We start from the raw sequence: 26,860 nt of genomic DNA, 5'->3' as shown, positions 1-26,860 counted from the left end.
AGTTTCAATATTTAAAAAGTATTAACCATAATTCATTTCACCTATAATTTGTTTTATTTTTAAAGGTATATAAAGCCACCACTATGAGAAATACAAGGAAAGAGATCTGAAACGAATGCAAAGAAATGCAACAGACATTAAGTACAAATTATAACATAACCACCCTCTCTCCAAAACACACTCCATTTTCATTAACAAGAATGTGGGCTTTGGCCTGTGTTAGTTTTAAGATAACTGGTAAAATATGACCTCTCAAAATGTATCATGCTTATTATATTACCAATGTAACTAAAAGGTAGTTAGTATGAAAAAAGGAAGGGTTAGGCATTTTATTTTTAAAATTCACTCATAAATACATTTATACCTCATGACATTACTGATAGAATTTAAAGTCATAAACATTAAGATGCTAGAACTTTAAATTACCAAAATAATTTGATAAAGTGTAATTCATTGGTAGTACACAATGAGTTGTGTACAAGTTCAAAAACAAGAGTTCATTAGAAAGAAAATAATTAACCTGAGGAGGTAAGAAGTGAGTCTTGCAATTTCAAAATATACCAAGATAATCAATAAATAAAAACATAAGCTTGCATAAAGTACATGAGAAATAGCATATAAAGTTCTCGTACCAACAGGCACCATCCTTAAAGGTGATTTTAAAAAAGTATCATATTCTTTATCAATGTGAGTACAAGGCAAAAAGCTTATTCAAGCTAATAAATAAGTTTTCCAGTGCAATAAACACCTACTAATTCAACTATACAAAATAATACTACTTTAGGTATTATCACATAATAAATAGCAGGTTTGACAAAAAGCATGAGGGATTAATCCAATTTATGAGACATTTATCATGAGAAAAAGGAACTCTAAAAATAGGAAACATTACACTAACAATCTGTCAATAATTTTCACTTTCTTGACTAAAGATTCAAAGTACAAAAAGCCATTTTGCAAAACTCATACTGAAAATTTCACTGGGAAGCCTAGCTTGAAGAAGCAAATAAAAGAGGTAAGATATCAAAGCAGTGATAAAAATCAACAAGGATGAAAATGCCTTGTAATCTTATTAATTCAAACTCCACTAATTCAGAATTTGATAACCTTGAACTTGGGACCTTAAAAAGTAAATTAACTGTGTAAGCCAGATTTCAATTAAACTACATCTAAAATGTGTAATTTCAGAGTTCCCGTCGTGGCTCAGTGATTAACGAGTCTGACTAGGAACCATGAAGTTGTGGGTTCGATCCCTGGCCTTGCTCAGTGGGTTAAGGATCTGGCATTGCTATGAGCTGTGGTGTAGGTTGTAGACACGGCTCGGATCTGGTGTTGCTGTGGCTCTGGTGTAGGCCGGCAGCTACAGCTCGGATTAGACCCCTAGCCTGGGAACCTCCATATGCCGCGGGAGCGGCCCTAGGAAAGGCAAAAAGACAAAAAAACAAACAAACAAATAAATACTTTCAAGAATTTTAAAATTATATAAACAATTGATAATCTAATTATAAACCAATGTTACTTAATTTCCTCACAAAACTAAGATGAAAAGTTTTAATAAAAATAAGTGGAAAAGGACTTCCCTTCGTGGCACAGTGGAAGCGAATCTGACTAGGAACCGTGAGGCTGCAGGTTCAATCCCTGGCCTTGCTCACCTCACTCAGTGGCTTAAGCATCCGGCGTTGCCATGAGCTGTGGTGTATGTCGCAGACGCGGCTTGGATCTGGCGTTGCTGTGGTTGTGGTGTAGGCTGGCAGCTGTAGCTCTGATTAGACCCCTAGCCTGGGAATCTCCATATGCCATGGGTGTAGCCCTAAAAAGCAAAAAAAAGAAAAGAAGGGGGGGGTTTCCTCAAATAACTAAAGAAAATAATTTTCCTTCACATTTTAGATAGATAAGACCCAATTTAACAGAAGTCCAAACATTAGTATGGTTCTGTTGATTTCTAAGACACAATTCTGGTATACATATTTTGATATAATTGACTGTGTTTAAAAAAATGAAAAGACTGATGATACCTAGTAAACAAAAATCAGAATTAAATTTTCTTGGGATATATGCATTTTGATACAATATGAGAGAAAAATCATACTGATTATCTTTTATTAACTTTTTTAAACCCTTTTAGATATACAGAATATAGTAATTTTTTCTTTATTTAGAAATACTAAGACAACAATCAAATAAGGAAAAAATTGTTAACCCCTGACAACTTTGCAGAAGATAACTTCATTTTCATATGTTTTGTTTTCTTCACTGACTCTTTTTCCTCCTGAACCCAAACTGTTACAAATCCTATTTGTCTCAGTCCTCACCCTGCTTCCCTCTGAGTTTTCCCATCTTCTAGGGCAATACCATATTTATATGAAAGGCTTAACTATTATGTCTCTTTCCCAATGCTGTCCAAAATATCAGATATATCTCCTCACCTAAGTTCAAATCCATACTTTCAAGTACCTACTGAATATCTTCACATAAAGGCTCACCTTTACCTGATTTAAAACATGTTTAAAAGCAAAATATCAACACTCATGTGTCCAAGTCTCAGTCAGATTCACTTTTCTTCCCTTTTCTGTGAATTATTCCCAACCAGAATCAAAACTTTGACATATTTAGATACAAATGGCAAAAGAAAAGCTAACCGCATCCCATTTGACTGTTCCAGCAAAGCACATCTGACCTATGCAAGTTACATAAATGCTTTCCTTTCTACCATTTTTTTCCTTCTTATAATTATTACTTTCTATACAACTATATCTAAAATACAGCTTAAGCCTCTAGTATGATCACTGACACAAAAATATTTATCAAATCAAGTCTGACATGCCCATTTAGAGTCCTCTAACAGTAGCCACATACTCCATTCCTATTCTATTCTCCATCTCTACATTTCATGTCCAGCTCATTTCCTTCTGCTGTGCTTCAATTCGAGCTATTCAAGCTATTTCCTATTACCTGTAATACTTTCTTTGGTTTTTAAGGCCAATCTAAACTGTGTTTTCTCCAATGTTCAATAAAGAGCTGGACTTCCTTAATGAAACTATTTGACAATCCCCCCAACTTGCTTTTTCTGAACATACAACGTATAATTTATATATACACTCTCCCATTTAATTACATATACTTATAATATAGCTTTACCAAATAATATTAAATCACAGTGCATAAACAAAGAACTAGCAAATTAGTAAAGATTAAAAAGATTTCAGTAGTTAGTAAGTTGAGAAGTTTAAATGTAATACTGACAGATCAAACATACACACACATACAATGTTTAAATGTAAGCAGACAGAGCAGAACTGATAGGTGTTTGCTAGAGAGACCAGTATGAAAAAAATTACAGTAGATAAGATTACTGAACGAAACATTCTCTCTCCCTTCTTATTTCTCTAATATTTTATACCTTACCATTTGGCTCTTACACTGACATCTCACACTATAGAAAGAGCATGGGTTTTTTCCATCCTTTTCCCTTCTCCACTATAAATCTAAGTTCCTGTGTCACCTTTGACAATCTAGTGCCTTTCACTCAATAGCTTTTTAAATTGCACTAAGATGACAAAAGCATCAGTGAGGTCTCCTAGAAGCCTTTAACATGCTATATTAATAGATCTGTAGTCTCTGATAAAGTTACTTGCTCTAACAATACAGGAAAGATCTCAGGAAGATGATCACACCTATCTGACAAAGATAAACAACACCAAGAAATTAATTCCCTAGGTATAAAAAATTTATGGATAGAAAAATTTTCAATTACATAAATATTGTCAAGAAGCAAACAAAGCTGAAAACCAAAACCATCAACGAATTGCAAAATATCACTGAAATATTAGAGATATTAAAAAATAATAGTGATATCTAGAAACAACAAAACTGAACTCTAAATAAATAAAACATAGTTCTCAAACATGAAAACATGACTGATCACTTCCACGGTAGAAACTAATATAAAAACCTCTAACAAAAAAGCTGCAATAGTCTGGTCTTTTATAGGGCTGGACAATACTTTCTTCTTTGTGTTTTTCCTTGACTACCTTCTTTGGGTCAAGGTAGATTAATCCTATCAGTCTAGGTAAGAACCCTGGAGAAGAACAGCAGAGAAGCAGAATAGGACCAGAATGACTGAGGCAAGCTTACTGAGGTTAGGGTAAAAGAGAAGTAAATTAGAGGCAGATATCAATGGCATGATCTTTATTTAGTACTTCTCTAGGAAGTTCCACATTTCAAAATATTTTCATATTATTGATAAGCAAAGATAAAGAGAGGTAGATGTGTGCTCTGGGTTAAACAGCACCCAGATCTACCCATAATCAACCCTGACAAACCTAGCTCTAGAACTCAGATCTAAATTCAGATTTTCTCTACTATTCCACACACAAGGAATCAACCCTATTCACTCAAATATCCTTCAGCTTATTGCCATGTCTTATCATTGTCTTCCTTTCCTTTTTAATTGTCCCTATCACCATCGCTATTCATATCTAGCCTTCCCAAGATATGAAGGAATTGGCCCCTACCCTAACACCAGTAAAGTGATGAATGCCATTGCTACTCTCATGCCAAATCTCTGATGGGACAGGTTTTTTAGTCATCCAGGTGGAATACAGGCTGCAATCGGTAGTTGTAGAACAGAATACTTCTTTCATAAATACGATCTGGCTTCAACAACATTAACACCCATTCGTCTTGGCTTCCTTAGCCCAATGGGCTAAATGACTGAGCTAATCAATTAGTTTGGATGCTTTCAAAATATACAAACCTGCATAAATTTTAAGTGTGGTAAATTTCTTTCTAGATGGTTATATAAATCTGTAGATATGCTAAGTGTTCCAGTACAGGGAAGGATGAGAATTTAGAGCACTTACTGCAAGTTCCGCCACTGAACATTGGAATAGTTTCAAACATCATCTTGTGAAACAACAGTGCCACTGGTCTATAATCCAGATGATTCTTTAACAGGTAGCTATAATAATACACATAGCGCCTCTGACTGGGAATAGTTACTCCCTGGTGGATAGAAAAAAAAAAAAGAAAAGCCAAATTCAAAAGAAAAGTTCCATTACAGTTATTTCACTAAATTTCTAAGGTAAATTGGGTTGTACCCATTGAAGAACATATAGAAGAAATTTAACCTTAAGTGATTTAATATTTAAATCCAGCTCAGTAATAAAGTAAATCAAAGCAACATCAATACAAAGGAAATATCAGAGTAACTTTTCTCTCTTAAAATACAATTATCATAACACTGTCATTTATTCAATGGTCACAACAATCTCTGACCCATGTACCCAATAAGCAAAGGCCACTGTATATATAAAATAACTGTCAAAGGCCTCTGCACTGCAGCTGTGCTCTTTACACAGAGGGTTCCCCAAGAGGATTTATGGATTCTTATTAAACACAGAATTTCTCACAAACCTGGATACTTATTTTCCAGGCAAAAGCATATCAGAATCAGCAAACTAGATAAAGGCATACTGCCTTTAGGAGGCAAAAATATCAGCAGCAATAAGTGATGTTGCTTATTGCTGAATAAGGATATGCAGCTGACATAATGAATGCAAGAGTCTGATAAAAATATTTAGAGATATCTCTGAGTTACATACATCTTTTTGTTGAAGAAGCCAGGAAATATGTAATATTTTAGAAAAGTTAAGTATTACAAATGCTAATAACATATATAATTCCTGTGGTATTTAAAGGAGAACCCTGACTTATCTCAAGGAAAAAAATCTAATATGTGCAGTAATGTAATCACCAATGATACTGAATAAATGAGGTATCAGGGCACTTATCTAAGGTTTCTTTTCCTACTGCACAATATTACTTCAGAAAAATTCAAACATTTAACTTAAAATTTGCAATATTTCTCTTTAACTTATTACTGGCATCTAAATTTCCTGAAGTATTAAAAACTCTGAACATAAATACTTTTGTTCCCCCAGTAAAGAGTAGAAAATACATTTATGTGAGTTTAAAGACAAGTATGTTGAACAGTAAGTATATAGGTATTCGTTTCAGTGTTCCCAGTACTTTTCTGAAGGTTAGCATGACTTTATTACGGTTTTAAAAGTACATAAACGGGGAGTTCTCATGTGACACAGCGGGTTAAAGATCTGGCATTGTCATTGCAGCAGTTCAGGTTGCTGCTGTAGCGTGTGTTCTATCTCTGGCCTGGGAACTTCCCTGTGCCATGGGCGTGGCCAAAAAATACATAAAATGTCAAATAATGGATAAAAGCCATTTCAAATCAGGGCAAACGATCCAAGATTTTAGCTACAGTGCAATGACTACACAGTCAGAAGACTTAGATTTGAATGCTGATAGTCAAAACACAAACTGTTCAGGAAAATAAAGAAAATAATACCATCTTCACAGGAGTCTCATGAGATGATTAAACACTAAATGCAGTTTCCCAAGAGCATACTAAAACAACGAAGTATTACAGAAATCCTAATCAGTAGTTTTAGAAATTGTACCTGTATTTAAGGCTTAATTTTGGAATTGTGGAATTTTTAGTTCTATATACTTTCATAAAGAAATAGTAGCAGTGTTACCTTGAGAAACTGCTACAAAAACTAATGTTAAAATTATTAAAGTTTAAAAAGTGTTTAAACTTAAAATTATTTTTATATCACATTATTTAATGCCACTTCAACAAAAAGTCATTCATATTTATCAAGATAAATTACAGAATTGCAAAGCAAGTTGCAGGAAAGAGCAGATAGAAGATGGATGGGTGGGAGTAAATCTTTTTGAACAATGTGATTTATCATATAGTCTAAAAATAAATAAGATTTTTAAAAAATTAAATAAATGGAAGTCTATATAAAATGACCAAATTGTCAAGTTATTTGTTGAGGTTTAGTGGAATGATAGATATTTTTTCCTTTATCTCTATTCTTGGTATAAGTTTGCATGAAATTTCCAAAGCTTTATTTTTTCTCAAGTATATATTGATAGCATATCTATAAAGCAGGTGTTTATACACTCAGTTAATCCTTAACAAAAAGGTAAATGCATAGAGAAAGAATGTTATGAATCTATTAGCTGTCACCAGTGGATGAATAACTAATGTGTCAATACAAGATAAACCAAAACTACTGACCCAATTCAAAGAAAAATGCTGAAAAACTTAATTGTAAGTTTATTATTTTACTACCAAATTACATATAATTAGTCTTCTGTATCTTATTTTTGCAATTCTTATCTACCTGTCAGCTTACCAGCATCTCAAATCAAATGTGTCCAAATTAACAGAAATTTAAAAGTTGGAAGGCCCAAATATGTATAGACCATAGGCTTTAATGTGTCCTCCTCACTGTATACTCATATCTTATAACCATGATATACTTACTAAAATTTAATTAATAATACAATGAATCAATGTAATCTAGAATCAGAAATGAGTAAAACTTCCACACTAAATTGACAATGCAATTTATAACACTTCAAATATCATATTTCCTGAATGCATAAAATGAAAATAATGATTCATAGGCATCCTGAATAGTACATTTAAATTTAAACATATGTATCTTATTAAAAAATCTAAAAAATGAACTTTTTACTTTTCCTCAAACATTTCATACATATGAAAAGAGGGTTGAACTTTAAAGCTCTTGAAGATTAAAAATTACCACATTTTCAAATTTTTTCATTTAAATTAAGACTAATAAAAATCAAATTTATTCTTGAACCAAGAATTTTTAAGCTAAGCTGGTCTGTAACTATCTCCAAGGTATAGTTTTATTCTCAACTATAAATTACTCTCCTTTTCTACTTTGTGAAGAAAATTACTTATATTCTTAACTTTTTTTCCTCAGGTAAAACTTTCAAAACATTCTAATTTTAGCTAAACTTAGCATTCTTTAAGTTGACTTAGGATCACATTCCTGGCCATCGTCTCAAAAGGCAGCCACTGCTTCTTCAATTTCCTTATGTTCACAGATCAGGAGGATATTTGGTGTCCCTCCCACTATTCCTTCCAGCCCTGCTTTGACCACTGCTTTTACTCAGTCTTGTCGATTCCAAATCTATATCATTAAATAACTTTCTTTCATATGCACTTATTAACACCTGACTACAATGATTTTAGCATTTTGTTCACCCCACCTCTCTTTCCATCCTGTCCCAAATATTATCCTCAAGGAACTAATACCACGTTACTGGGAACCCAATGTAAGCAACTCTCAAAATTCTTTTACCCCATCTTAAAATCTTTTTTAGTCCTGACACTTTATAAAATTGTCTCTTCATGTTCACCTTAGTTCCATTTTCTGCAAGTAGTCTATTAATTATCTCCTCTCTGGCATTTGCCTTTATTCTCTTCACCTATCTCCTAATAAAAAGCTTGGGGAACCCTTATCCTTTACCCAAAACAAGCAAACAAGTCAAAGACCAAAACCCTACATTCTCCCCAGATTTTGTATCTCAACCTATATCATCTTCCTTCTCTACATAAACTAATGAGGAAAAGCCTCTACTCCTTAACTCTTGGAAATTTGTAATTATGAGGCTAATTTCTTTTTTTCTTTCTTTCTTTCTTTTTTTTTTGCCTTTTTGCCATTTTCTTGGGCCACTCTGGCGGCATATGGAAGTTCCCAGGCTAGGGGTCGAATTGGAGCTGCAGCCGCCAGCCTATGCCAGAGCCACAGCAACACGGGACCTGAGCCGCGTCTGCAACCTACACCGCAGCTCATGGCCACGCCTGATCCTTAACCCACTGAGCAAGGCCAGGGATCGAACCCGAACCTGCAACCTCATGGTTCCCAGTCAGATTCGTTAACCACTGAGCCACAACGGGAACTCCCTTTTTTTTCTCTTTCAGAGAACAGTAATATTTTATTTACTTCACACAATTTACAGACAATGCCCAGGAAATACTTTGTCTTATTAAGTAGTAAATATTCAAGAAAATATAGGCTGAACAGAGCTTTAAAAAAAAAAAAAAAAAAAAAAAAAGGCTGTTTTAAGTCAAATTCTATGAATCATTATTTCTCGTTGGTCAGGTGGTCATCAATGTGTTTTACCTTCTTGGTTCTATGCATTCACTCCATGTCCAAGGTATGTGTAGGTAAAGCTAAACCTTATTGAAGTACAGTTTGTGAGGCTGATTTCTTAACGGTCATTTCCTACTGTTTCCCTACTATCATGGCTCATTTCTTTGGCTGCCATTTTGAAAATTCCCTGCTTCTGTCCTCTATCCTCATTGGCTGTCTCTTCTCTTCTTGCCCCTAAATGCAGGCATATCTCAAAAATTTGATCTCAGCTATCCCCTAATTACGTCAATTCTATCTACTCTGATAATTTAATTATCAATCTTACACATTAACTTCAAAACCTGTGTCCCCCAGTATGACTTTATTCCCAACTTCCAGTCCACAATTTCTTACACTTGGCCGGACATTTCTAGCTGGGTATCTCAGAAATACTCAAAATACAGCAAATCCCTTAATTGAAGCTTTCATAGTCTTGCATGGACCAACTCTGTTATTTGTCATTATACTCAATGCACTATTTTCTCCAGCATCTGAGCCCCAAACCTCCTCTAACAGCTTCACCACCTTAGAGTGAAGGAAACAATCAGAGACATCAGTGGTACACACAGGGTTACAGTAAAGAGAAGTGAGGGAACTTCATCACTGTAGCAAAGGTCCAGGCAGCAGAGTGGAGGCAGAGATTGGTATATCAGTCAACACATCAACTACCTAGCACATACACACACATATAGACATGCGCGCACACACACACACACACAGTCCACAAAAAAATGTAAGGTAAGACAGACGTTAAGCTCATCTAGAACACTCATATTTGATTCTTACACATCTATTCAGATGCCAAAATCCAGATTTTGACTTTGAAATGTCTCCGAAAATACAAGTTCTGGTTTTCTGTGGCCATTCTAGTTCAGTCACCTTCTGCAATTCTGCAATATCCAACTGATTATCAGACTTTGATTTACATATTCTCCAATTTGCTTGTTATGCCACTTTTAGATTAATCTCACAAAAATAAGATTAATTACAATACCACATAATTCAAAATATGTTAAATGGTTTCCCACTGTCTACCCAATTAAAAACAAATCTATCATGCACAATAATTCCTTACCAATATAAAAATATAGCCCAATACCTTTTCCCACCCTTAACCCTCACAACTCCCTTCCATGCACTCTTACTTTTGACTAAACTATGTAATTTCCCCCATATTAAAATTTCTGGTTTTAAAATATGTTATTGTTATTACACTGAGCTAAAAGGGCTATGCAAGAATCATTTGGGAAGTTTTATCTATTTTTTAACACCTGGACCAATTTAGATAATATAGATTTGATACTTCCAGGTCTGATAGCAGCCACCTAAAATGCAATTCACATCAGATACTTCTTGAAGGCTCCAACACATTTTCATTCTTTGATTGTCTATTCAGATTTTGTATTTCATCTTGACACATTTATGATAACATGGTCATTGAAAACTGCCCATTTCCCAGTGAAATTTTCAAATTCATTAACCTAGACCTGAGTATGATTTTTAATATCACTTCCACACTGTAGTTTTATCTCCTTTCTCAAACTTAGCATTTCATTTTTGTTTTCCTTCTCTTTTCTTTTGATTGGCTGTAAAAGAGATGAATTGATTTTACTGGTATTTTCATACAGTGTTTGAATTTTTTAGTTCAAATGGCTTAATGTTTGCTTTCATAAATTTGTTTTCATCTTTATTAATCATCTCTATTTGTTATCTTAATAATATCCAATATGAATTTGTATTTCTTCAATGACCAAAAATTAAATGATTTTAAATTCCCAAATGATTAAGTTTGATTCAATTTTTTAACAAAATCTCCTGTTCTATTTGAATTGTAACCAAGGAATGGGGTTTACATATTTCTATTTGGAGGTGAGATTTTATGGTTGCCCTAATGAACTGTTACTAATGATAACTGTTTTGTGGACGATAAAAAAAGAAACACATTTTATGGGCTACCTTGTGTTACATTATTCAAGCCATCTATGTATTTTTGCATTTTGTAACTCTTGGTTCTTAAGGTATATTCAAAAGGATTCCTAACATTGCAATATATTTTGGCATTATGTTTAGCACTTAAAGAGTCCATAACTGTGAAGTCTTCATTGTGGAGTACATCCCGTGTTAATATAAAATGACATTCTTGATCCAGTTTTATACATTTGCTATAAATGTACTCTGATACTGCTTCTGAAATTTACATTTGTCTGATCTATCTTAATGAGCCATTTATTTTTTAACCTGAGTTGTTTTATATAAATCTCTTGTATATGATTAATCTCTTAAAAAACAAAGATTCAAAAATATAGGTTATACACATCTTTCAAACTCAGAATACTGACATAATACTACCAGACCAGAAACCACCTAGGTACAAGATATGTAATATTTTAATCATATTCTGTACAACAATACTCTCAAATCACCTTCTTCAGGATGAATTCACAATCTAGATTCTTCAGTTGAGAAAGTAATTTTCTACCTTAGTAAACTTTCTACTGGCATTTCTAAACTCAAAAATAATGCAGATGTTTTAACATGATAGTGTGTGCTTGAAGCTTGGAAATACATGTTTCGAAATGATCACAATAAGATTATACAGGCAAGTAATTCAACAAAGAAAGAAACATGGCTCTTAGGAATGGCAATTATTACAATGACAACATATAACAGTAGTTATTGTATATTGTATATTAAGCCACATATTAGACAATTTACATATATCCCTAACACTACCACCACTTTACAAGATAGATACGATCTCCTCTATTTTAAGGATAAGAAAACAGTGCTGGTGCACATAATAACCTTGTTCAAAATCAATATTTGAACCTAAATGCAGGTCTGATTCCAAATTTTTTTTTTTTGTCTTTTTGCCATTTCTTGGGCCGCTCCCGCGGCATATGGAGGTTACCAAGCTAGGGGTTGAATCGGAGCTGTAGCCACTGGCCTACGCCAGAGCCACAGCAACATGGGATCCCAGCCGCATCTGCAACCTACACCACAGCTCACGGCAACGCCAGATCGTTAACCCACTGAGCAAGGGCAGGGATCGAACCCGCAACTTCATGGTTCCTAGTCGGATTTGTTAACCACTGTGCCACGACGGGAACTCCCTGACTCCAAATTTTTTTACTCCCATGTCCTGGCTTTTTTAACAGCATGCATACCATCTGTAGCCTGAAAGAAGTCACAATCTCTTTGGGCTCTTATTTTTCCCATCTATGAAAAATCTCCAAATTTTAAGGTACGAACAGTGATTCAGTTCTATGAAACTAATTATAAGCGGTGTATGGACCACAGAATCTTTGAGAATAATATGAAGCAGAAAACTCAGGTTTTTCTGTGTAGTTTTTCTTCTTTGGGAAGCTATCTCTTTCTCTGTGGTTTAGGTTGAGAATTGGGCTCTATTCTTCAGCTTGAGATATATGCCCCAAGCCAATGGACAGAATGTTTGGTTCAGGGATGGGTACATGACCTGATCCAGGTAAACCAGAACCTAATCTAGGAATTTTTGTTCAAACTGTAGCTCTCTTCCCATTGCAGTTTCTAAAGTGGACAGCATGTAAGCCTGGAGCTACTACCTTGCCATTACTTGCAGAGGGTTTGCCTAAAAATAAAGTATATAAAGCTGAAAGATGAGAGTTTGCGAGAGAGAGATTTCTGACATCTGTTAAGCATCTAGATTCAGGCCAGAGCTTTTAGGGTTATATAAGCCAATACATATCTCCTTATGTTTAAACTATTTTGAGTTGGGTGTCTGTGATTTGGAACTGAAAAGAGTTCCAGTATATTATAATATAGCTGCTTTTTTTTTTTTCCCTTTTTAAGTTTCTATTTCTACTTTGTGATCAAAATAATAAAGAAAAATAATTTGGACTGAACATATAGTACAGTAGAAAGAATACTGGATTTAAGGCTAGGAGACATGATTTTGAGTTATTACACAGAGAGATTAAATGACCCAGAACAGACTAATCTTTGAAGATCTGTTTTATCATTTATATTAAAATGGGTCTGAACTAAATAATTGCTAAGGTCCTTCAAGGTATAAAAACCTTACAATTTTATGAACATATAGATTGAATAACAGACTTAAAAATGTATTAGTGAAACACAGGTTAGTCCAGGAGAATTAATGTGTTAGAAAAAATAAGAATGTTATATTAGGAGTTTTTTTTAAAAAGTCAACATAGAGGATAATTACAGCTTTACTTTGTTTTAAATGAAGAGAAAATTTCATCATATTACCATAGGGGAAATTTTGTAAACAGACTAGAAACAAAATGACCTGATTATATTAAGACATAAATTCATTCCTCAGAGAAACTAGAAAATTTCCTCTTCTTGGTATCATTCAGAATAAAGTTACTATTTACAACTTCTAGAAGGTTTAAGTGTTCATTAAAGATAAGCTAATGAACTCACATACAGAGATTATACTATATAAGAACTTTAATAACTACCTTTAAAACAAACTAAAAAAAAAAAAAGAAAATAAAAAACCTCAAATTTTTTTTTCCTGAAAGTTTAATCAAAGAAAGTAAGTATGAATGCTTACTTTACCTGCCACCATTCCAGAAGAGGGAAGGCAAAGCAAAGGGAGAGGAGGAACAGGGATTCTAGCTAGGTCTATCATGTAACAGAAGTTTGTCTCTTTAAATTCAGAAATTTGGGGGATCTTTCCAAAATATACACTTATTAGCATTGGTAGGATGTTTTAACTCTTAGTTTATAATAAATATTGTGAGTTTTCTACTTTAATTTTGAAACATGAGCATAATTGCAGACAGTGTGAGGCATAGACTAGAAGGGAAGCGACCATAGGAGCCACTGACGGCTCAATTCAGAATAATTTTCCATATGCTCATAAAGCCAAAGGATCAAATATGCAAGAAAATGATACCTAGAGAAGTATAACATAATTGCCCTCTTGTAAATTATTGAATAAAAGATAGAAGGAGTCATCCCTCAAAAGCAGTTGTCCCACTCTCAGAAAACTTTTTTTTAATAGGAGGTATCGGATGTACGCTGACTTCTCTACAACATTCAAACCCTCAAGTACAGCCTGGATGTTATTAACACAACTGCACATTTTATGGTTAGCTGACACTCACCACTCTGCCATCTAATCTGCACCAAGTCTGCTGAGAATACTGTCAAGACTCTGCACCAGACTAATTTGAGGAGAGCCTCTGTAAGTCTATTTATTCTTCACAACTGGCTCCACTTTCCTTAAAACAAGGGGGAGGAGGGGCTGGGGGAGGAGGAGGGTAAGGAGAGAGAGGAAGAAAAAGAGGGTGGGGGACAGAAAAGAGAAGAGGGAAGAGAAGAGGAAACATTCTGATCCTATAAAAAGTCATCATAACACAATCTTCTTCAGCTTCTTAGTGTTTCTCTATAATTAAAATTAAGGATACAAGCAAAACAACATTAAAGATAGTTCTAATAAAATTAATCCTACACAAACTGAAAAACTGATAAAATGTATATAACTCCTGTAATAGTGGTTCACAATTACAAAAATGCAAATTCACAGATTCAACCTAAAAGAAAGCACTGGCAAGAAAATATTATCTCTTAGCAGGTGTTTCAGAATAATCAAAAATATATCATAAGACACTTATTTCACTGGAAGATTTCTACAGTTGTATAACAAAAGCTTTACCATGCTCAGATTTCTTATGAGGAGATTAATTAAAAGTTAAAAATATACTGGAGTTCCCTGGTGGCCTAGCAGTTAAAGATCTGGTGTTGTCACTGCTCTAATATGGGTTCAATCCCTGGCCTGGGAACTTCTGCATGCCGTGAGCATGGGCAAAATAATAATAATATATTATTTATTAATATATAATTTAACATGTAAGTTATTTGAAAGTTTTAAGACAAATTCCAAAGATTTAAAGGAAGCCTGCAGCATTACATTTACAAGACCAGTAGCCTCAGCTATCCTTAATTTCTACTTAAATCAGAGGTCTTTAAAATGCTCCAGCATGTTTAAAGTATAAACCAGAGAGTCTTGTCAAAAAAGGCCAATTTCATCATCATTATATGACCTTTCAGGAGAGCTTGACTCTATACAGAGATTAATTCTCAACAGTTTCAAAATTCTTTTACAATTCCAGGATTTATGGACTTGATAGTGTAGAAAGAAGTTTACCAGTATGTCAGGGGATTCAGATTTTACTCTGCTGTCATTAATTGTTTGGATAATCTTGTTCATCTTTCTGGGCCTCAGTTTTACCATCTACAAAATGAAAAAATACTCCTGCAAAAAAACCTCATAATCTTACAACTTTTATCTACTATGTCTTGCTTTCTAGTGCTGTTTCAACCTAAAACAGAAATGATACCATTTAGTAAAATACAGCTTTGTCAACAACATCTGCTCATAAATGTCTTTTTGCCTTTTTAAATATACACAGGGAAAAAGGTAGGAGTACATTAGGCTACTCCTTTAGAGCCTGTGAATAATTCACCCAAAAAATGGTCTAGGTATATCAATTAATCATGAGTTAATGAAATAAGCAAAGCAGAGCACAATGATTTATTTTGACTCCAAGATGCTAAAGGGATCTATTTTGGCCAAATTACTTAATTCCAAATCTTGATATCATGTAACAGCCAAACATAATTTTACTGAGTCCTTAATATGTACAGAACTCCATTTTCTTTTTTTTCTTTTTCTGTAGTCTTTCTAGGGCATGCTCATGGCACATGGAGGTTCCCAGGCTAGGGGTCGAATGAGAGCTGTAACTGCCAGCCCACACCACAGCCACAGTAACGCGAGATCTGAGCTGCATCAGTGACCTACACCACAGCTCACAGCAATGCTAGATTCTTAACCCACTGAGCGAGGACAGGGATTGAACCCGCATCCTCATGGATACTAGTCAGGTTTGTTAACCACTGAGCCACGATGGGAACTCCCCAGAACTCCATTTTCTATTAGTCCATCACCTTTCACTTGGATGAGATTCCAACCTATAAGAGGATGGAGAAAACGCTGTGCCTGGAGCATATCATCTGCTGATGATGTAGCTATTATATTCTACCATACAACAATACAGGCTTTACATTTTATTTTCATAAATACTTCTTTTGCTGTCTTCTTACTATGGCTCCTATTTCACATCAGTATATCAGGGGGCTTGTCATTTCATCAAATATCCTCTCCTCACTTCTACAGAGAAAGAACTGACAATCACTATTACCAGACTGTGATGACTAAAATACCTTACCACTGACAAATTACAATATGTCCTCAACTTGTTGATTATGGAGACTTCTCTTGGATCTAACTTAAACAGGAAACAGAGAAAATAGAATATAATAAAGTTTAAATATTCTTGGGTTTTATTTTTATTCTTGAACACGATGGGATGGAATATCCCAAGTTCTCACAATCAGAAGTATTCAGCCAACTATCCTAAAGAAGTACCTACATCAGGACATGTATCCATATGTGTGGGGGTGGGTATCCATAAGAGGGTGAGAGAGAGGGAAGGGCAGCAGGGGTGGCGGGAGGCGGGTGTGTGTGCTCTAAGAACACAAAAGTACAGCTTAGAAAAGTCAGGCTGTTACCATTTTGCCCTATTACCAAATAAACCCTTACTGCCCCCCAACTCAAAATCCTTGATTAAAATACCCTAACAAGGGTAATGGCTGTAATGCCAAATTAACAACAACAACAACAACAACAAAATTCACACAGCAAATGTGGTAAAGGCAAATACCTTAGAAATGGTCAAACATAGTTTGCCACAGAAAAGTAAGCTTGTTGTAATACCTCTGTCAAAGAATTTCATCCATTCCAAAAAAACTGACTTTTTTTCTATACTATGAAGCAGTCATGAAAGGAATGGAAATACCACTTCTCTTCAGCATATGAATTCTCAGGTTAGCCAGCTACTAGTTTTCATTACATACATGCATGGCAACACAAAGAATAATTCCTATTTGGAGTCCCCTTTGGAAATTTCAGGGGATATTAACATTTTCATAATAGTGAAGTTTCTTTGCCCCCAGAAAAGTCTCCTGCAGAAACCTCAGTGTACTGTAGACATTAAGTACACCTTCATGCCTGGCAAAACATCTGGTTTTCCTGCTTTGGTAAAGACAGAAGCTTTACATGTCACTGTGACCCCATTCTTTGTTCATCAGTATACACCGATGTGTAAGATTCCACCATCAATCTTGAGAGAAGTCTTATCTACTGTTATAATTACAAGTATTCTACCGCTTCATGAGTGTCAAGTTTTGAATCACAGACTGTGTAAGGGTAAATACCCTTGAAAAATCTACTGGTGTGAAAGTTGCCAAATCCATGAAAGACAAGACTTTTCAATCAAGGACTTCTCAAGAGGTTTTCTCAAGTAGGAGCAATTATGAAATTCTTTGCTACACATAAGTTCACTGGGTTTAAGGAAGGCAAATTCTATATCTAGAATTGCATCTGCAAAAAATACAAACTTATGAACAGTTTAATTCTTCAACAATAAAAGTAAAATGTGGAGTCATAATCCATTCCTTCCTAACATAGCATTATGCCAGAATCTTGCCAAAAATGACTCAATAACTAGAAGATAAAGAAAATGATGCAACATGAATTTACCTAAAGAGTCAGAGAATTCTTATTCTTTGCTCTTTCATTCTTTCATGAGATAGGGTTTTGAGCAGTTATTTTCACCAAAAACAAAATCAAAACTGATTGGATATAAAAAATGACATAAAAGACAATGGATAGTTTCAACATGTTATTTAAAAGCTAAATAATACCAGCCCTTTCATTAAAACTTACTGTTGAGTAAAATTAAAGCTTAATTTTAGTTAATTTGTACCACTTAGATTTTTTTCATCACTCTTAAATAGTAGCCACTGATTTTGGCATTAAAAAAAGAAAATGAGACATAATTCTTAAGAAGTTTTCTTTTATATTCTTTGTAAAAAAATTTAATTGGGGAGCTCCCATTGTGGCTCAGTGGTAACAAACCCGACTAGTAACTATGAGGATGTGGGTTTGATAGCTGGCCTTGTTCAGTGGGTTAAGGATCCAGTGTTGCCATGAGCTGTGGTGTATGTCACAGATGCGACTCGGATCCTGTGTTGCTGTGGCTATGCTGTAGGTTGGCAGCTGCAGCTCTGATTAGACCCCTAGCCTGGGAACTTCCATATACCACAGGTACTCCCTCCCTCCCCCCAAAAAAGAGGAAAAAAAATTGAAATTAAAAACTATAAGCAAAACTTTATGTTTAAGTATACCATGCACATTTTTTGTGGGAAAGTATTTATAGCTTTAATCACGTTTTAAAAGGTATATAGCATAAAAGGAGTCCCTAAATTAAATCTAGTCTGGCTCCACATTACACTTTACTATTTTTATTTTAAATTCTCTTTACTTTACTTCTTTTCCACTACCAAAATGTCTGCTGATCATCAATCCTGTTTTAAATTTCTATTACAGCTTCTGTGACTGTATTTTAATTTGACCTACCTCTCTATGGTTTTCTCCCCAGTATCTTTTCTCTGTGCTGCCTACATTTATCCACTTAAGTATAAAACAATTTACCTTCTATATTTTTAATCAGTAAAAGCAATTGTTTCCCTCCAAATGAAAAAAGGATGAACCAAAGTAAGCATCTTCAGGTCCTCTTTTCTGGAGAGGACAGAATGTGCTCTCAAATTTATTCTAATGCTATTATTCCAGGGTATACACAGTATACAGAAATGTACGGCAAGCTGTTAAAATCAACATTTACCAAAATCATGCATTAATAATAAGATACAATTTTGTAAAGGATCACCAATAAACAGTACTTTGGCATCCTAGATAAAATTCAAAAAAGTAACAAAGACAAATAATAAGGAATGAGGAAGGAGTAAAGGAACCAAGAATCAATGCAACTACCCAGCTGAAAATGACAGCTACGATCACTTATATCTGTTTTGAAGCTGAGTTAAAAAAAAATTAGCTTAAACTGGAAGAGAACCTTCCTCGTTGTAAAAATTATTAAAACCAGGATAAATTTTTCATATAAAGTTAGGATGTCTTCCTCAGTAGAGCTCTCTAAATAAGTTTCTCCATCTATCTGGAATAGTTTGGAGTTTTTTTTCTTCTTGGAGGGAGAGAAATGAACAAAGTCCCTTTGTAAGAAATGTAAACATATTTTGCCATACTCGCTACCCAAAGAAATAAATCACTTGAAAATTACTATAAAAATTCTCCAATAGTTCACCTTTTGCTTCAAATATACTACACAAATTTGTTATTGATTTTAGCACAGTCTTTAGTCTTCTAAATAAGGGAAGAACCTTTAACTAATATTAATTATCATTACACATTTATAAATATTCATATCAAAGAATAATCTTTATGTATTATAAAAGTAAAGATCACACTTTATTAGGTAATAGCATCCAAGTCGTTATCCAAAGATACTTTATTCTCAAGCAAACTTCAGGAATATCAAGCTTACTTTTAATCAATGAGCTTTTTAAAATGTTTCACAAAGATTTCACTAGACCAAAAATGGAATACAGTTAATGGGTAAGATTTGCTAGCATCATATGAAAATACTAGTATGAACAAAAAGCTGAATGAATCAGTAATTTGCTCATATGAAAGTTAAGGTAGTACACTGATTTCAATGTTTAGAGGAAAGAAACAAGGGTTACCAACTAGCTTTCTGTTTTCTAGTAAATTCTCAGACCTAAGAAGAAGGATGAAAAAAAAACCAAATATAACTTACCTTTTTGTCTCTGGTCCTTACTTCCCCATAGAAATCTAGGGCCTCTTGTGCCTTTAAAAATTTACCCCGATGTAACAAATATGCACAAATCATTACACCAGTTCGTCCCTTTCCAGCTTTACAGTGAATTGCTGCAACATGATTGTCATCTTCACTTAGCCATTGGTCAAGATCTTCACAAAAAGGTTTGATAAGTTCTAGCTGTGGTGGATTATGGTCTTCGAAAGGATACTGTGCAACTGTGGAAAAAGATAACCTCAGAATAAAAAAATCTCTCCTGAGTTGCTAATTAAAAGTAGGTTAACTTTTGAAATCTTGCATATAAATTCAATAGAGATTTTAAATAAAAACTGAACTCCAGGGAAAAATTGTCTGATAATTTTCAAATAGAAAATAGAAATAATCTCCTGTTAACTCAAATTTCCCCATTAGATAGGGAGGCCAAGTATCATTTTCCCCACTTTATGAAGGAGGAAACTTTGCAATAGAGTAGCAATGTATCAGAGGTCACAACGTATCAGAAATGGAGGTAAACTCAAAATGAAATGTCACATGAGCCCTTCTTATCAGGGCTTACCATATATTTTCTAACAAAAGGAGTTGCAGTACTTATAATATTGGATCATTACAAAATGTATGTTTCAAAGAAAGTATAGTTCACTAATAAATCAACAATGGAAAAGATAGCAATTTGTGCTTCATACAATAAAAATGCCAAGCATGTTATTTTAAAGATGGTCTTGCTAATAGTGCTGTATACACATGACTTTAAAAGTATTTACAAAAGAAACTGGGGAAAAAAAAAACCTATTTAAAAAATGTATAAAATCATAGTAAAGTTTATTAAAGGAAGTTTCAGGTTTTTTCACATGAGTTATAAGAACCCCAAACTTCTCTGTTCCCTATAATTGGAGTAGAGGGTTTTTGCTTGTTTGTTTAATTCTCCAAAAATAGGACTTTAAATATATCACTATTAAATTTTATCTATTGGTCTCTGCCTAGATTCCACTCTATAAAGTCCCGACATTCATGTACTTAATTATCCTCTGCATCATCTAAATATGTAAAAAATATGTCTTTTATATCAAGCAAGTCATTTACAATGTGGTACAAGGTACGCTCAATTAAGCCTTTGGTGTGACAGAACAGTTCTTCACAGAGTCATCAGGACAGCTTTTACTTAGTCATCTGCCTACCATCTTTGGTTCCCCAATGGCATACAAAAACATCCAGGTAAACCTGTTAAACATCTATTTAAAGCTAGCTAAATCTCTATTAAAAGACTATTTGATTATTATGCAGTAGCCTAAATTCACTAAAAATGAAACATTCTATCCTGGCTCTCAGCTAAAGCACTTCTTAATTCTCAAAACAAGTGCTGGAATGTCCATTCTAGTTATTTAAGAAGGATCAATGACAAATATATCAATCGGTAGCTCATGGTACCCAATTCTCTTTTTGACTTCATTGGCACCCTGTCCAAGCTTTTCGATTCTCTGGGTCTTTCATGGTGCAAAGGGTCCCCACAAATACAAATGAAAGTTGTTGTGGGCTCTGAGACAGAATTTACTATACCTGGAGAAGAACTCATTTAAAGCAGCTCCTTCTCTCATCTATCGGGCTCCTCTTATCCATATTTTATTACACCCTTTTCCACCATTTAGGTCATGTTCCTCAATAGAGTTAAGTTTTTCTGCTTTCTTTCTACCTGTAATCTCTTACTATTTACACCAAATGCCTCAAACTATAGATATAACCCTCTCCTTATTCTACTGTTGGTCTAAGAACTTCTCCCTATTTTCAGTCTACTCTAAATTTTAGTCTTCCTTGTACTACTACCAGCAGGTTTATATGATATTTGTTTCCAAAACCACAACAGTAAAATTTTTCAAATTTTCTAGGACTATCTTTAAAAAAAGTTTATTTGTTACTTTACAGCCAAACCTGAGGCATATCGAAGTTCCTGGGCCAGGAATTGAATCTGAGCTGCAGCTGTGACCTACACCAGATGCTTTAACCCACTGCACTGGGCTGGGGACTGAACCCACACCTAGGCAGTGACCCAAGATGCTGCAATTAGATTCTTAACCCACTGTGCCACAGCAGGAACTCCCTCTAAGACCATCTTTAAGATAAATATCTCACTTGATAATTGAGATTATTCATTATTGCAATGACAGCAAGATTGAGACTACTGGCCTCAAGTTATCTAACATAAAAGAGTGTATTTATACCTACCTCTGCAGTTAAATTTGGCGGTATCATAATGTCTTTCAGCACATCTAAAAGAAAAGTTTAAATGGGATATAAAGTTATTTTCTTCACTTGAGGAAAAAAAAGGTATAACAGTAACAAACATTTTATGGACCTTTATAGAATACTGGGCATTATGTTAAACGTCTTATTTCTTTTAATTCTAAGAATCCTTAGAAAGTAGGTAAGTAGGTACTGTTATTATCCACATTTTACAATTAAGGAAATAGAAGCTTAAAATGTTAAATGTAAGCAATCATAGTTTATACGTTTGCTCACAAAAGTGTGATGTCACTAATACATAACACTGCAAATTCAGCTATATCTTTACTTTCACATTTCTTTATGAAAACTGTACATGCTAATGAACTTTTTGATTTCACAAGTATGTGTAAACAACTAGTTTCAATTTTATCTTTGCTTCATAACTGAGCATATACAGTTTTATCAAACTATTATTTTATTTATTTTAATATTTATTTATTTATTTCGCTTTTTAGGGCCGCACCCACGGTATATGGAGGTTCCCAGGCTAGGGGTCAAATCAGAGCTACAGCTGCCAGCCTACGCCACAGCCATGGAAACACAGGATCCAAGCCGTGTCTGTGACCTACACCACAGCTCAGAGCAACACCAGATCCTTAACCCACGAGCAAGGCCAGGGATCAAACCTGCAACCTCATGGTACCTAGTTGATTCTTTTCGATGCACCATGACGGGTACTCCATCAAACTATTATTTTAAAAGACATCTGTTAAAGATAGTAAAATTACAAAGGCAAAGGAGAAGTAAAGAAACTAAATGGTGCTAATCTACTCAAACACAACACCTACTAAAAATTTTTAAGCCAGATCTTTCTCTCTTTAGAAAGCTAAAGGTTTTCAATAATCTCTCAGGTTATACGTTTTAATTAAAGTCTGAGCATAATGAAAGAGTAATAAGTAAAATAAATGCAGAATAGAAACACACCGATTTAGCATTACTTACAGCCTACTAAAATTTGGCGTTTTAGTAGTAGCCACACATTTATTACTATGTACTGGCTGACTCATGATTAATAAGCCACACTGACAAACATTAATAGGCTCAGAAAGGGATCCCATACATTAGTTTGTGGTCAGCAGCATCCTGGTAACTCCAACTAATAACCAAACCAGATATTTTTTAAATTATTTAAAATAAAAACTTAGCATTTTTAAACAAAGGCCACAGTCTTTTAATCCGCCATTTCAAAATCCCTAAATTCTGAAACATCTAAGATTTTCTCTTAACTTTATGGCAAACTCAAATGCAGCAGAACTTGATCTGAGTTTGAGAATGCATGTAGTCCTTATTGAAGAGGAATACACTTAAAGTCAACAGTTAAACATTTATTTTAGGTACAATTCCAAAACCCACTTGAGTGTTATGTAATTAAAAAATATATATGCATTGATGAATATAGATGCAAAAATTCTCAACAAAATCTTAGCCAACCGAATCCAACAACATACCAAAAAAATTATACACCATGACCAGGTTGGGTTCATCCCAGGTTCACAAGGATGGTTCAACATACGCAAATCAATCAGCATCATACACCACATTAACAAAAAAAAAGTCAAAAATCATATGATCATCTCAATAGACGCAGAAAAAGCATCTGACAAAGTTCAACATCCATTCATGATCAAGACCCTCGCCAAAGTGGGTATAGAGGGAACGTTCCTGAATATAATCAAAGCCATTTATGATAAACCCACAGCAAATATAATCCTCAATGGGGAAAAACTGAAAGCCTTCTCACTCAAATCTGGAACAAGACAGGGATGCCCACTCTCACCACTGCTCTTCAACATAGTTTTGGAAGTCCTAGCCACAGCAATTAGACAAACAAAAGAAATAAAAGGCATCCATATAGGAAGAGAAGAGATCAAACTGTCACTGTATGCAGATGACATGATACTATACCTAGAAAACCCTAAGGACTCAACCCCAAAACTCCTTGAACTGATTAATAAATTCAGCAAAGTGGCAGGATATAAGATTAACATTCAGAAGTCAGTTGCATTTCTGTACACCAGCAATGAAACATTAGAAAAGGAATACAAAAATACGATACCTTTTAAAATTGTACCTCACAAAATCAAATACCTCGGAATACACCTGACCAAAGAGGTAAAGGACCTATATACCGAGAACTATAAAACTTTAATCAAAGAAATCAAAGAAGATGTAAAGAAATGGAAAGATATTCAATGTTCCTGGATTGGGAAAATCAATATTGTAAAAATGGCCATACTACCCAAAGCAATCTATAGATTCAATGCAATCCCTATCAAATTACCCATGACATTTTTCACAGAACTAGAACAAACAATCCAAACATTTATATGGAACAACAAAAGACCCAGAATCGCCAAAGCAATCCTGAGAAACAAAAACCAAGCAGGAGACATAACTCTCCCAGACTTCAAGAAATACTACAAAGCCACAGTCATCAAAACAGTGTGGTACTGGTATCAAAACAGACAGACAGACCAATGGAACAGAATAGAGAACCCGGAAATCAACCCTGACACCTATGGTCAATTAATCTTTGACAAGGGAGGCAAGAACATAAAATGGGAAAAAAGAAAGTCTATTCAGCAAGCATTGCTGGGAAACCTGGACAGCAACATGCAAAGCAATGAAACTAGAACACACCCTCACACCATGCACAAAAATAAACTCCAAATGGCTGAAAGACTTAAATATACAACAGGACACCATCAAACTCCTAGAAGAAAACATAGGCAAAACACTCTCTGACATCAACATCATGAATATTTTCTCAGGGCAGTCTCCCAAAGCAATAGAAATTAGAGCAAAAATAAACCCATGGGACCTCATCAAACTGAAAAGCTTTTGCACAGCAAAGGAAACCAAAAAGAAAACAAAAAGACAACTTACAGAATGGGAGAAAATAGTTTCAAATGATGCAACTGACAAGGGCTTAATCTCTAGAATATATAAGCAACTTATACAACTCAACAGCAAAAAAACCAATCAATCAATGGAAAAATGGGCAAAAACCTGAATAGACATTTCTCCAAAGAAGATATACAGATGGCCAACAAACACATGAAAAAATGCTCAACATCGCTGATTATAAGAGAAATGCAAATCAAAACTACCATGAGATACCACCTCACACCAGTCAGAATGGCCATCATTAATAAATCCACAAATAACAAGTGCTGGAGGGGCTGTGGAGAAAAGGGAACCCTCCTGCACTGCTGGTGGGAATGTAAACTGGTACAGCCACTCTGGAGAACAGTTTGGAGATACCTTAGAAATCTATACATAGAACTTCCATATGACCCTACAATCCCACTCTTGGGCATCTATCCGGACAAGGCTCTACTTAAAAGAGACACTTGCACCCGCATGTTCATTGCAGCACTATTCACAATAGCCAGGACATGGAAACAACCCAAATGTCCATCGACAGATGATTGGATTAGGAAGATGTGGTACATATACACAATGGAATACTACTCAGCCATAAAAAAGGATGACATAATGCCATTTGCAGCAACATGGATGTAACTAGAGAATCTCATACTGAGTGAAATGAGCCAGAAAGACAAAGACAAATACCATATGATATCACTTATAACTGGAATCTAATATCCAGCACAAATGAACATCTCCTCAGAAAAGAAAATCATGGACTTGGAGAAGAGACTTGTGGTTGCCTGAGGGGAGGGGGAGGGAGTGGGAGGGATCGGGAGCTTGGGTTTATCAGACACAACCTAGAATAGATTCACAAGGAGATCCTGCTGAATAGCATTGAGAACTATGTCTAGATACTCATGTTGCAACAGAAGAAAGGGTGGGGGAAAAACTGTAATTGCAATGTATACATGTAAGGATAACCTGACCCCCTTGCTGTACACTGGGAAAATTAAAAAAAATAAAAAAATATAAAAAAAAATATATATATATGCTTCCATGTCACCTTTCTGAAAACTGAAAAATTCTGAATGCTGAAGTACTACTACCCCAGAGTTTCACAGAAGCAATTATGGGCCTTTATTTTACATTTAGAAATCCTAAAAATATCTGTAGAGTTCCTCTATTTTAAATAGTTTTTTGACTCAAATCCTCATGGTTGAACTAGTAAACTGTAATCCACTAATTTCTAACAGCAAAGACCTGAAACAAATCAATTCTCATAATACTGCTGAAAACAAAGCTTTTCCATTTTAGTATTTAGTATATACTAAATATTTAATAAATATTAATTTAATATTAATAGTAAATACTATTTACTATTTAATTTAGTAAATAGTATATATTTATTATATAATTTAGTACACTGAGTTTTTCTAGAAAGAAAATTTAATAATGACATGTGCATATATTTGTATCCTTACTAAATATACTCACTAAAATTAAAAGGAAAAAAAAAGAAAAAAAAAAAAAAAGGAGTTCCCATCATGGTTCAACAGTTAACAAGCCCAACTAATATCCATGAGGACAGGGGTTTGACCCCTAGCCTCGCTTAGTGGGTTAAGGATCCACCGTTGCTGTAATCTGTGGTGTAGGTCACAGACAAGGCTCGGATCCTGCATTGCTGTGGCTATGGTATAGGCCAGCAGCTACAGGTCTGATCAACCCCTAGCCTGGGTACCTCCATATGCCATGGGAGTGGCCCAAAAAAGATGAAAAAAAAAAGAGAGAGACAGGTAGGAAGATGAGAACTGACCAAGAAAATAGTCATATTTTATACTTTCTTTGGTACAGATTAAAGAAGAGATATGGTCAGTAGTGAAGAATCCATAACAGAGTATTTTATAA

The 26,860-nt window shown here is 34.5% G+C and overlaps 1 protein-coding gene across 2 annotated transcripts in view; it reads right to left on the bottom strand.

The window, feature by feature from the left end:
* PTEN (phosphatase and tensin homolog) overlaps positions 1-26,860 on the bottom strand; it is a 92,030-nt gene that overhangs the window by 7,207 nt on the left and 57,963 nt on the right. For both annotated transcript variants that reach the window (XM_021071996.1, NM_001143696.1), the window contains 3 exon segments: positions 22,022-22,065; positions 19,784-20,022; positions 4,863-5,004 (listed from right to left, as the gene is read on the bottom strand). In XM_021071996.1, coding sequence (XP_020927655.1) covers positions 4,863-5,004; positions 19,784-20,022; positions 22,022-22,065 — 425 coding nt within the window.

Source organism: Sus scrofa, chromosome 14, assembly GCF_000003025.6.
Source record: "Sus scrofa isolate TJ Tabasco breed Duroc chromosome 14, Sscrofa11.1, whole genome shotgun sequence".
Taxonomy (NCBI): Eukaryota; Metazoa; Chordata; class Mammalia; order Artiodactyla; family Suidae; genus Sus; species Sus scrofa.
The sequence above is the reverse complement of the archived record's forward strand: the minus strand, read 5'-3'. Positions and strand labels throughout refer to the sequence as shown.